The sequence below is a fragment of the Agelaius phoeniceus genome, chromosome 1 (assembly GCF_051311805.1).
Source record: "Agelaius phoeniceus isolate bAgePho1 chromosome 1, bAgePho1.hap1, whole genome shotgun sequence".
NCBI lineage: Eukaryota > Metazoa > Chordata > Aves > Passeriformes > Icteridae > Agelaius > Agelaius phoeniceus.
This window is the reverse complement of record NC_135265.1, coordinates 93,923,708-93,937,037: the sequence shown is the minus strand read 5'-3', so window position 1 is coordinate 93,937,037 and position 13,330 is coordinate 93,923,708. Positions and strand designations below refer to the sequence as shown.

Here is a 13,330-nt window from a genome sequence, read left to right as displayed (position 1 = left end):
ACTGAAGTGAAATAGGAATCTGTACACAGCAGAGTACTGAGTTATCTATCCTTAATGTTTCTCAGAGGACACAAATTTGAACTGCTGTTCAAAAGCATTTTTCACATACTTCATCCATCACAATATCAAATAATTTAGGTTTGCACTTTTATTCATGATACTCATGAAGGTGGAAATCATACAGTATCCTGACACCTGAGCTGCAGAAGACAGCATCCCACTGCTACATTGTATAGGATGGTTGTGATATCAAGTTCTGTAACATCTTCAAATTTATCAGAATTTCAGTATGATAGAAAATTGTATTTTCCTGCAAGGTACAGATGGCTGCTTATATTCTAAGCTATTTTACATGAAAACAAAGCCAGAAGGAATTTACTATTTCATTCATACCCTACCACAGTCTTGTTACAGATAAAAGTGATGAGCAGGTGCAGAGTAGATGGAAAGATGGTAAATGCATTTTTTGTTTTCTTGTGCTTAGAATACAACGAGGGAATTGGCACTAATGGTAGAGTCAAGTATTTGGAGATCAGTGTTGCCTCAGGGCACACATAAATAGATCTTTTAGCTCCATCTAGTGTTACATGCTGGATTTTTAAATACCTGAGCAAGGCCCACGAGGAAACCATAATTCATAGCCTGTTTATTCCCTCTCAGTGTCACCCAACTCTGCAGTGTTTCTCAGCCTTGCATGAATTCCTTTTAAAAATACAGCCTGGGTATTATTTATCTACATGATGAATTCAGCTGCATTGATCTGACTTCTCACAGTAAATTTTTGCTGCCAGTGTTTAGTGTTGTTTGGGGACCATAAGCTGTTTGTAATGTGTGTACAGTAGGTAGCCAAACATGCTCACATCCTAATTGCATTTTTAAGTACTACACTAATAGGTGCCAGCACTGGCTTTTCTGCTTGTCTTGGTACATGGTCATATTTCCCCAGTTGTCCCATAACTAGAGAGGGAGGAAGGAACTACAGTGAAATAGTGAAATTAGTTTCATGCAGTCATGCAGCTCTCCTAAGTCATTTACTGTAGTTAAGTGTTAGGCATCTTTCTTCAGGATTTGCATAGGAAAATTCGTTTCTTAGTGAAAGTTCAAGAGAATTTACATTCCATGAAAGGATTGTTGCAAAAAAAGGTGGTTTTTCCAAGGTACAGAAGAAAAATCCAGCAGAAGGAGAGTGGTATTCCCTTAAAAAATATATAGCCAAGACAGACTTATAGAAAAATGCATAACTGTAGGAGGTAAACAGGTGAGAATTTAGCCAAAATATCAGTGTCAGTCAAGAAATGAGAAGAAAAACTGAGTTTCTGCCCAGTGGCACAAAGCCCTAATGTTTCTATCTTTGGCAGTGACTTTGTTTTGTCCATATGGACACCGTAGCTAAATATTTTGGTTCTACAAGCCACAGCATTTCTAGAGTTCATCTGTCCAGAAGACTTCATTGTATCAGGGTAGTTTTACAGCACAGGAAGCTTAATGATTACTCTAATAGCACCCTCCTTAATGCAGTGTGCCATTCTAAGTGTTCACCTGTTCTAAGAGGAGAGAGGTTGGAAGACAGCATCACCCTGCCAGGTCTTACACAGGCATAGCAAACACTCAGCATCTCCATTCTCTTTGTTGTATTGAAGAGAGGCTTTGTTTTAGGAGCTGTGAAATTACATGGGCAAAGTGGAGGTATCAGTAAATCTGTAAGGCCAGGTACACTGTCTTCTGCATCACTCCCCAAAATCATCTTCTCTTGAAATGCATGGGAAAGGCACACGGTCAGCATGGATATTTAGAGATCGTTTCTTGATGCTTGTATTTGAAATACTGATTTCACTCTAAATACATCATTTTTTCTGTAGTAGGCATGTACTTCTGCTACTTGTAACCATTTTCTTCCTTCCTGTCTTTCTTGTTGTCCCATTTTAAACTATATGCTATACTTAGCAGTCTTCCAGGTCATAACCCCCAAAAAGCAGTGATCAGGTTTGTACACTGTACATTCCTAAATGTGATGAGAGGGACAGTCAGAGTTGGTGTTGGAGCAGTAGCAGTGACCTGAACACATCAGTGTTACTTATGCGTGGGTATATAAGCAGATGCAGTGCTCACCAGAACAAATAATTTGCTTTTAAATCATTTGCTACACTGGCTGTCTTGAAATAGCAAATAAAGAATCAAGATTGAAGCTGCCTGGCTGCAGAAGTCTATCCCTACCTTTGTAGTCTAAAAAAAAATCTCACTTCTATCCCTAGTCTTATCTTTATAAGGCTTTTTCTCTTAGTATATCCTGCACCTAAGTCTATGTGCTTTTTTTGAATCCTCTCATTTGTCCTTCTGCCTAAGCTTTGGTAGCAAGTAAGGCAGTAAAAGGAGGCTGGTTCCCTTACAAGTGCTGCATATCTAAACTTCTCCTGATGAATACACAGGTTTCAACCTCACTTAGCTATAACATGACAAAAGCCTCTAGAGTTTGGGGTTTTTTTTTGAGGTCAAGATGTTAGGAAACCTATTATTTGCAATAGAAGAGAGGCAAAATATCAGCACATAAACCAGAAGTCCCTTTTCTTTAGAGGTGCTGAGCACCCAGCAGTGCTGGTGATGAGTAGCTTTAAAAACTTTTCAGTAAGTAAGGTCTGTAGGTTTTTAGGGGAATCCTGTAAATATGTGGGCACTGCTACTTCTGTAGTTGCAGTTTTATCTAAAATAAGAAGTTATTCTTCTGTGTAGAAGAGCATAAGATCAATTCAGCGGTCATATTCAAAGTCTAGATCTTCAGAAAAAGGTATTAATTTCAAACAAGAAGTTTTTAGATGCAGAGCTATGCTAGGAGACCTGTTACATAGGAGGCAGTGTCATTGCAGCTCTGATAGGCATGTGGCAGTGTTAGGTGCAAATCAGGGTAGTTTCCTTCCCACTTAGCTCTCAAAAATCTGAAACAAAGAGAGAGAGTGCACCATTTCTTGTTATCACTGATTTCTCTGCCTCGTGGCTTCCAAATTAGAGGGTTTTTCTTAACAGGATCACTGAGTTGTATTAATTGCAGATGTGTTACTAATCTGAGAGCTTTTCTCACTCTTACAGAAACTTGGGAATGACACAACTCCCAGAGAGTCTATTGACACAACAATGAGCTCAGAACGACTGGATGGAAGTGGTACAGGTACAGTATAAGTTTCCTGATATAAACTTCCTAGAAAACACAAAATGCCTATTGTCCAAAATCTCACTTCCCTCTTCAGACTAAATGTCTGCAATTGGTTAAGCAAAGTAGGAGTTTACACTATGTGAAGAGCATTAGAAACAAGCTCACTTTTGTGCTATGGATGGCACTTCTCATGAAGTCAGCTCTAGGGCTGAGTTTGTGGCTCACTTTTTCACTCGTGTTGCACAGGAGGGAAAGTACTTGGTGCGGGTGGCTGGGGCGCCTTTGGAAGGAGGCTGGCTTTTAATGGGATCAGCTGAAGCTCAACCCAAGAGCCAGCAGAAATGCCTGTGCACAAAGAAGTGGAAGTTATCAATATATCTGAGGATGGAAATATGCCCAGTGTTCAAGCTTTAGGTCTGCTCATACTAACTTGAGTAGTGCTGACTTTCAGCTGGCTGTAGTGCTGTCGGTCTGTCAGCAGTCCTGACTCATAGTCAATGGCAGCTGGCTCTTCCCAGGATTTCACCAGTCTGATTGAAGCCAGGGCTGTCTGCAAAGCTGTGGAGGCCCCTGGACACTGCTCATGTGGACAAAGCTGCTCTCCATTGTGTACAAAATGGTGTTCAGCCTTGCAGTGCTTATAGCACCAATTCCCTCTGCACCTCATCTTTCCATGCCCTTGTCAAGCCACAGTCCTTGGCCCTGACATGGCACACTGCAGCCAGCTAAGGATAAGGTTGACAGACTGGTTTACATGTATACTTTGGGGACTGGCCAGTGAAGGTTTCAAAAGGGATTCAGCTCTGGTGGTTTGTGTTTACTACATGAAAGGAGTGGTCTGAACTAGGAAATCCAGGTCTGATTTCTCAGCAACAGTGGTATCCTGCAAGCCTGGCACACAAGATTGCAAAAACATATAGAAAAAAAGACTGGAAAAAGGCTGAAATCAAAATCCCAATGTGGCCATCTTGATTGAGCACTTCAAATACAATTTTGAAGTTTTAGGTCTTTCTAAAGCTTTTTTAAAAAAGAGTATTCAAAGCATGCCATAATCTATAAATCAGTGCTTTTAAAGCCTGCTTGTATTTTGAGGAGGACCTTGTGAACTGTATGTGTCCCCTGAAGACAGCATACTGAAGTCAGAGGAGCAAGGATAGTCTGCACTTTGGGCATTGGAGTAGCTGGGGGTGTGTGACCTCAACTTGTCTCTGGTCGTTCTTTCCGTATATGACACATTTCACCCCACCACACTGCACTGTGCTTGCCCCTTCCTTTGGGCCTCCAGCTGTCAATTTTTTCCTTACCATCTTGCTTGAGAGCTCCCCAAGGCTCTCTTTTCATTGTTGCAGCTACAGTTAGTCTTTGGCTTGAGCTAATTTATTTTAAATTACTGTGCTCTAGTAATGTTAGAAGGCCTGAGGTCAGGAAGAAAAGAAAGAAAGTTAATGGAAAATTCCTGAATATTTTTACAGGAGAACTCAGCTCGTGGTTCTGAAGGAGAATAAGTTTTGGGGGTTTTATTCCTTGCTTTGTGTGTGGATGTTGCCTGCTTCTTTTGTATGCACACACCCACAGGTGCAGGTGGTGTCCTGCTGTTTCACTTGCAGCAAGAAAGTATTTCACATGTGCAGACACAAACTCTCCGTGTCACACACTCATGCTCATCTCTATGCACCATACAGCTGTCTGCTTTGCCAGAGTTTAACTCCAGCTGGGCTGGAACACAGCTACATAGGCTGGAAAAACATACTGGAGATTGGCTTGCAACAAACTGTATAAACACTCACCCTCCCTCCCACTGCCATTGAAATGTCTGTGCTCAGCACTTCCATTTTCAGTAGGCTTTCTGAATGGGAATAGCAGGTAGGTAGGTCAAGTCAGCATCTGTGAGCACACACTTGGTTTTGCCAAGTACCAAGGCTACCAAGTCTACATTTCAGTTAGTCTGAAATTCTCTTCTGAGATTTAAGATGTGAAAACTGTGCAAAGTCTCAGGCTAAGAAACAAGTTCCAAGATTATCATTGAAACTGCTAGACATAAACTTTCTACCTCCTGAAAGCTGCAGAGTAGGAAAGTAAAGCAGGCTTTTTGCTTGTTACCAACCTGGAGTCCAGCAGGCTTTCTACCAGCTTGCACAGCTAGATGGGACTGACTTACTGCTTGCAAGTCACTGTAAATTGATCTCTAAATACTTTGGTCTTTGTTTGGGATAAACAACATGTTGGTAAACTTACTAATGTGTGGAAACTGTAAGCCATGTCCAGTGTTATTAGACAAATCAAAATACTATATAAAGAATACTTTGATCTGGGCTGAGTTTCAAAATCTCTTCTAGAGCTTGCTAAAAGCAACAAATAAAAAGATGTAGCCTGCTGGTCACACACTTGGGATTTATTTTCTGGGCCAGGATTTCTCTGTTCATCTTGGAAGCCCAACCTTTTGTCTGTAGAGACACCAAACAGTCAGGAGTGACTTTTTCCACTGATCCATCACTGTTTTCTCAGCAGGTAGGCTGTGCCATCTGCTCCTAGAAATATGAAGGAGGAATAAGGTCCAGCTAGCCATCATCTCAAATATATTAAAAAGTGGGACATGCAATTGCTGTCTGGGACAATTGAATCACAAATCTTAGCACATGTCAAAATTAGCAGGTTTAGAGGCTTTGCTTGCAGTGATTTTGAATAAGGCATTGGGGATGCTCTTACACATAGCAGTGTATGTGTTAGCTTGTGGTGGTGTTTTCCACACCACCATAGCTGTGCATGGACCCTTCTGTGCTGCAGCAGACTTTATTTTATATGTCTGTTTATTTCAGTGCCTAAACAACAGCAGACCCTTCCAGAGAGTCGGTTTGCATCAAATAAAGGCGATTCCATCTCAGCATCATCAGAAAAAAATTCAAAAGCTGAACCAAAGGCAGAAGCTGGTGCAAAGGCAAGAAGTTCTTCCAATACACCAACTAGTCCAAAGCCCCCACTGCAGTCTACAAAGCCCAGCCTGGCAGGACGACCCACAGTGCCACAGAAACCACGCTCTGCCTCTCGTACTGGTGAGAAGCTCTTCCGGGCAGTTGTTATCCCCAGCTCTGGGTGCTGTTTGTGTGGGCTGTGGTGGAGACAGCCATTGCCACATCCTGAACAGAAGTTAGAAGGAGAGGGACAGGTTCTTCATTGCCATGCTCTTGACTCACATCCTTCTTTTCCACCTCCTTTTGCCCTAATTCAAGTAAACTTATTAAAATGGTTCAATCTGTGATCCTCAAGAGTAAAGTGTGAGAAGCAGTAGTGGCAGTGGCAGAGCTGTTTTTGAGTTAGCCTGCTATCATGGAAGAGGTGAGTATGGAAAGCTACTTCAGCATCAAAGCCTATTGTAGCAGCACTGACTAAAATAAATATGTTTTCTCTAAAAACCTGGCTCTATATACTAAAGGCCTTGGGGTTTTGGGGCAGGCTGCTCTTAGCCCCTCAAATAAGTGTCTGTTTCTTAATAATTTGTACAAACCAGCTATCTCTTACTTTTTCCTTGTTTAGCCTTTGTTTCTTTCCTTATTGCTTTTGACTGAAAATAATTGCAACTGGGCTTTTATAACCCTGCAAGACTGCCTTCTGCCCAGATGTTATCCTAAAGGTTTCCAATATTGGGAAATGTTTCTGCACATCTCCCATGCATTTGTCTGTCTGCTGTTTAATAGCCCAGTGTTACAAACTCCTCTTCCCAAAGTACAGCCACTGCAATTGAGGAGAATTAAAAGCCAGTTACAGACTTGCCAAGTATCTACAGCAAATACAGCTCATTAACTGAGTGAAAAATATGAGCATGGCCATCTGTAAGAGCTTGCAGCCCTCTTGACTTTTCCCATAACCACTGTTGACCTTAGAATGATGTAATTTCTGATAAGGATGAGGAGTCAAAGGGATGTTACCGCCTCCTCCCTGCCCTTGATGTGAAACCTGAGCCTTCCTTAGTCTCTGCATTCCAGTGGGCAGAATGTTGTTCACATACAAAATCCCCTTCAGATTTTAGGTGGATTTACATTTATTTTATTGACCATTTTAGAAACAGTCATCGAAGTGAGGGATGCCGAGTTGGATGCTCATGGAGATGAATGCAACAGGGAGGGCCTGGATTATATAGTGGTGCTCAGTCTGTAAAATAGGCAGTCAGGAAGACCTGAGCTGTCTGTTTCTGCCAGCTCCTATTTCCTGCAGAGAGAATGTACTGTGGATTTAACACAAGGGAGTAATTAATACTTACCCATAATAAGCCAGCTCTTTGATCAATAGTAAAAGCAGCACAGCTCTGTTGCAGTCTAACTTCTCTCCTAGTACTTGTAGTAACCCACTGCCTAAGAATGCCCAGGCAACATGATGAAGAAAACCAAGCAATCATCCTTTCTGTGTTCTTGCTCTCGCTGTTGTTTCCAGCACTGTGATCACACAAATAGTAGCAAATTTTTTGCTAAGTTATCTGGGTGCAAAGGAGCACAGCTCAGATGTCCACAGTTTGTCAAAGACTGAAAGTCTATATCTAGCGGTGTTTGCCAGTCACTGTCCTCCTCCTTGTGTTGATATTGAGCTTTCCCAAGCAAATGGCCTCACAGGCATATCAAATGCATGGAGAAGGTCCAAGAATTATCGTATCTGTTCATACCAAATTGCATTTGGGATGCTCATGACTTTCCTGTGCTGAAAATGAAACAGTTGACTCTTTGTGGTCTCTCCTTAGCAGAGATAAATTCTGATTAATTTCTAGTATGCAACTGAATTAACTCTTTTTACAAATGCATAATACAGATGACACTCTGACTTCCTTTTGTTCTTCTGTCAATGCTAACCTATCTTCCTTGGTCCTCTGTTATGTACACATGCCACTGTTTACTTCTTGAAAAGCAAACTTAAAAGGAGTTTAATAATCCACTGTGGCTGTACTTCCCTACTGTCCAAATGAGGCCTGTGGAGGGTAAGACTGACAAGGTCTTCCTGTAAGGACTGTAAAGATGATAGTCAGTTTGCCCTACATAATCCATATCCAGCCTTTTAGAGAAACAAGATATCTAGATGGTTTTAAAGTATAGATTTAAGTTTAAGTTTCAGGTTTTCTCACAGTCTGGAAGATGGAAGTATTTTTTTTCTTTTTAGCAACTCTTCATGGATGCCCTTGTGTTATGCTCTGGGAAGTTATTCATGGAAGCACAGAGTTCTGTAATGCTTTTTATGGTTTTTTTTCCCCTGGTTCACTTTTAGACCTTATCATTTTGAAACAGGACATCTAAATTGATGAGTTTATTATGTTTCAGCACAACAAAAATATAACTAGAACAAATATTTCCAGAAATCCATCCTTTTTTTTTCAGCTCTTCTTTACAAATTGCTACTTATATCTTGCAGGTAAATCACATGTTCACATCAGATTTCTATTTGCACTACAATAGCAGCACACGTGAAAAATGCTGAAATGGAGATCTTCTGTTTGACTGCTAAAAGTCTTTCACCTGGGCTGAAATCCATACAATTTGTTCTCTTCTTGTAATGTTAATTCCTGAATCCTTCTTTTTCTGACACAGGTTCTGTCTGGTTTTTGTTTGTGTATTATGTTGAGGTTTGGTCCACCATAAACAACTGTTTCTGTGAGCTTTAGTGTAGATACAATTTTTCCTTCTCACCTTTTTGTTTGTGGTACTCCACAGAGGATGCTCCAGAGTCTCCCTCTGGCCCCAGTTCCCCAAAAGTTGCCCTGCTTCCACCAGTGCTGAAGAAAGTTCCTTCTGATAAAGAAAAGGATGGTCAGAGCAGCCCCTCAGTCAGATCATTTTCTCAAGAAGGTAGGAGTATTTGTGTAACCTGGTGTCTTCTAGTGAAGTTTGATGTTTCAATGTCTCCTAATTTTTTTTCACCTGGAAGGGAAGAGGGTTATGCATTTGAAGGTACAAAAAGCAAGGAAAATATATCTGGTCACCTATTCAGCATCTTGTCCACCTACCTTTGATCAAATCAAATAAACAATTAATCCCTGGGTATTAGTAATGTAACTGAATAATTAGGGGATTCATGTGTACATTTATAGTTGGTTTGGTCTGAACGAAGATGTTCAGACCAATTATGTGAAATTTCACACAGTAGTGTGAAATGCAGCTCTGTGATTCAGCATCTTTCCAGGGGAGCAGCCATAACTTTGTTCCTTGCAGCCAGCCCACTGCTCTCTTTGTTTTCCTTCCTGTTGGTCTCTGCACATGACTGAGTTCGCCTCCCCGTCTTTGGGCAATGAGTCTCTGTGCCAGGGCAAGGCTTGGTACCTGCTATCTTTTATATACAACAGTAGGCTGCTCTCTTCTCTTTGCTGATTTTCATGTGTGCACTGAATTTCTACTTTTGCTGATGCATTTTCATGCCCTGAGTTGATTCTTAGAAGAGCTCAAGCTTCCTCTGATAGCATAGGGTACGTGGAGAAGTAGTCACAGGAATGTTGCTCACCATGATGTTAGCTGGTACAAGTGATGATGTTTGAAATCTGGGGGTGAGATGTCTTCTTTCCTGGGTCTCTCCTCAAGAAAGATATCTAAGGTGATTCCCTTAAGCTGTGAAACAAAATCAAAATCACTTAAGCTGTGAAACAAAGGGGTGCCCTTTCACACTCTGACAGCAGATTTTCACAGCATAAAATGGGAAAAAAACAAGTTGATGTAGCTACATAATGCTGGGTTGTGAAGACTGAGAAGTTGTGCTGCCTACAGAGTCCACTGTCATCATTCAGATGATCCAGATTGCCAAAAGCAACAGAAGTCAGGCATTGTGCTTTCTTACTTCTTGCTCCCTTAAGCCTCTCAGTCAAACACAGAATTTTCTATTTGGCTCTATATGCCACTGTACATATTTTATCAATAATAGTTTAGACTTGCCAGCTCCTTAAGGAGCTGCTGGGCTTTGCATGAAGTTGTTTGGGAAAGAGTAAATTCTGTTTATTTCATTTTTGTTCATTTTCATGTTTTCTTTTTTATTCATTACTGTCCTACTTCCTCACTTAGCCATTCCTCTGTCCTTGCTTTCTGCCTCTCTTCAGGCTAGCATGTTCAATTTATTTCTGCAACTGGTAAATCACTGCAAATCTGTCCAAGTTAGTAACAAAATTGAATCTCCTGTGAAATACAGCTACAAATTAGATGATACTTGATTGTAAAATTGCTTTATGTTGATTTTAACTGTACTTCCTGGGACAATCTGAAAATACACCTCTTTGCACTGTGCAGCTGTGAGATCAGGCTGCAGTTACCAACATCTCAAGATATCTGGATTACATTTAAACAAGCAACTGGCATACTGATTACTGCTCTCTGAATAATTGATTAAATAGGTTGGATAAGTGAAAATTTTCATATTACCTTCTGTATGTGGGCCTACAGAACAGCTTAGGAGTATAAACAAATCCTTTTCCTTGCTAGAGCAAACAGGAGATTGTCAAAAAAGAGATGCAGCTCTTGACTGTGCCAAGCCATCTGGCAGCGTGAGAACCACTCCGGGGCAGTATTCTACCAGTGCAGAAGAGGAAGCTAATGTGCTTGGGCAGAGGATGGCACAGCCAACTTCTGGTTAGAAGTTTTCATTTTTCATCAAGGTGGTGCTTGATAACTGGCACTAACAATTGTTAAGAAATGGTAATAGCAAAGAAACCACAGAAGGGTGTGGGTTTGTCATCTGTCATTATGAGAAAGGTAAAAATCTCATGGGGTTCTAATCATATTTCTGCCCTCATGGGATTTACATGGCATGAAAAAATTCACAGAGAAAACATGTTTTGTGCATTTTTCCTTTGTGTCAACTCCAGTGACCAGTCCCATCTAGCACATGCAGCCCCTTTGCAGAAGAGCACTCACTACTATCTGTGACTGCTCAGTGCAGCAGCACTGGCACGCTGCAGGTGGGCTGGCTGCTGCTTGCTTTGCTTGCACACCTGTCATTTCTAAGATCATGCACTTTAGTGTTTCAAAAAACATTTCAGCTTGAATATTGTTAGTGCCAGTTTCAGTGCATCACTCACAAAACCATTTGAGAACTGGGTAAATCGGATTATTTATTCTTACTTTGATTTTCAGTTGCAAAAGCAAAGAAAAATACCACCTAAAGAACCCAAGCCCAGCACTGTTAGTTGAAGGAGCAGCTTTGACTCACAGTGAGCTCATTCAGTAGGCTATACAAATGTTCATTTCTTTTATGTGCTTTTAAAATATAAAAGCTCCTGTTCTCAAATGGTACATGTTTATGTTTCTTTACCTCTTAAATGGTTAATTTGAACTGTTGTTCAAAGTTACTTTTTTCCTAAAGTATTTTAATTGTGTATTTGAACATCTTATGCAATTTTATTTACCCACAGTTTTTCTGTTTATAAGACATCACATAACCTTTCCTCAGGCCAAAATTTATCCTTTTTGTATTATAAAATCAAATTTAGTCCATCCAAACTGGGAATCTCCCCTCCCTATCATAATCAAATTATTATATTTTAGTTCATTCTGAGATACCTCTCTGACAAAGTAAGTTTTGTAAGCTGGGATCCTGCTGTAGACCGCTGCAGGTCACCTGTGTTGTACGGGTTCATCGAGGTGAGGGTAAGCTCTTCTGGCAGAGACCTGCTTGCATTGTGTGGACTTAAATGCCTGATACATCTTTCAGTCATTTATGAGGCAAACTACTTGCCTATATTTATCAGGCCATAAACTAAAATGGCTGCTGCAGGATGTGCTTTGGGTTTTGTTTGAAGTCAGTGAAGGCCAGATAAAGGCCAGGTAATTATTAGGAGGTACTGGTATCAAGGATGACTCAAAAAATTTCCAGGCACCTATTTCTTTGAAAAGCAGTGGTGTTTTGGAAGGTCGAAATGCCTGAATATTTTTACAGGATAATCCTCTCCAATTCTGTGAAATGGCTTTAAACACTTTTCTCAAAATCCCTTCCTGTTTCCCAGCTTGTAATGCCAGGATAAGAATGCAGAGTGTGTGTAGCTGCTGGCCCTTATTTCCTCACATATTTTGGCTAGCACAAATAAGAAAACTGGTATTTTGGATTCAGGAGAACTATTTGGCTGCCTCGGGATCCCTCTCTGTACTTCCCACATTCCTGGCAGTCCTGTACTTCCCACAGTCCGTGACACAACCTGCCACACTTCGAAATGGCTGCAGCGATGGTCAGTGGCAGGCTGCTGCTGTGGCTGGAGCTGCATGCTGGGGACAGGGTAGGCTGTTCCCTGCAGGGGGGAGGCTACAGGTGACTGGTACATGGGGAAGGAGAGGTGGTGCTGCATGGCCACAGCAGCTCCTGGTGCCTTGTCAAGAGAGGAATTCACAAAAGTGCTCAGGAACAAGGATCAGTGTGAACCAAAGCCGACCATCCCTACCCAAAATGGTGGAGCAAAGAAGGTCTGGTAATGACAACATTTAATTTTGTGGGAGTGAAGTGAGGTGACTTGCAGCAAGATCACATTTAAGGGCCACTGTGTGTTTGAAGTTTCACTTCAAGTGCAAGTATGAGATTTGTAATGCTGTCAGTCCTTGGGTAAGGTCACCCTGGTTGATGTTAATAATCATCTTTTTACCATAGCAGTTGTAGGCCACTAGTTAGGTCAGGAATCTCAATAAGGTTTTACAACCTTCTTTCCCAATTTATTTTGAAGCTTATAGATTTGGAGAAAGCCCTGGCTTTATGGAGATTTCAGAGTGCTGGGTGAACAAAATGTGTATTGTTGCATTTAAATCATGAGAAGTGAATATGGCCTCCTGCTTACCCCATTGCCAAGCAAAGCAAGGTGCAGAGCCATGGGTGTCCTTCTTATCAAGGGACAGGGAGGACATTGGGACCTGGAAGTGTAGAGGAGCAGGGAGAAGAAGTTTGGGTAACTTGGATGCTGAGATGAATATCTGTCCTATTTAAAGCTGCTGAGTCAAAAAGGAGAACACAGATGTGTCCTGCTAGGGAGACAGCCTGCCTGAGATGCTCTTCACTGGTCTGAGGGATTCCCAGCTGGCACATCCATCAGCCTGAGCCATCAGGAGTGCACTGTATGAGATCCATCCAAGCTGGAAAAAAAATGCTGTTTTGGTTTGGAAGTGGTGGGATAAGAAGAAAATTTCCAGGCCATTTCTAACTGTAATGTTTATCCATGTCACAGTGAAATACTAAGTGTCATGTTTCAAGTTT

The 13,330-nt window shown here is 41.3% G+C and overlaps 1 protein-coding gene across 7 annotated transcripts in view; it reads left to right on the top strand.

Annotated features, from left to right (window-relative positions):
* CARMIL1 (capping protein regulator and myosin 1 linker 1) overlaps positions 1-13,330 on the top strand; it is a 189,598-nt gene that overhangs the window by 174,987 nt on the left and 1,281 nt on the right. For 5 of the 7 annotated variants that reach the window (XM_054639030.2, XM_077183526.1, XM_077183515.1 and 2 more), the window contains 4 exons: positions 3,082-3,160; positions 5,962-6,195; positions 8,833-8,967; positions 10,582-10,728. In XM_054639030.2, coding sequence (XP_054495005.2) covers positions 3,082-3,160; positions 5,962-6,195; positions 8,833-8,967; positions 10,582-10,728 — 595 coding nt within the window. The remainder of the gene's footprint in view (positions 1-3,081; positions 3,161-5,961; positions 6,196-8,832; positions 8,968-10,581; positions 10,729-13,330) is intronic. The other 2 variants (XM_077183539.1, XM_077183541.1) reach the window with 1 other exon arrangement.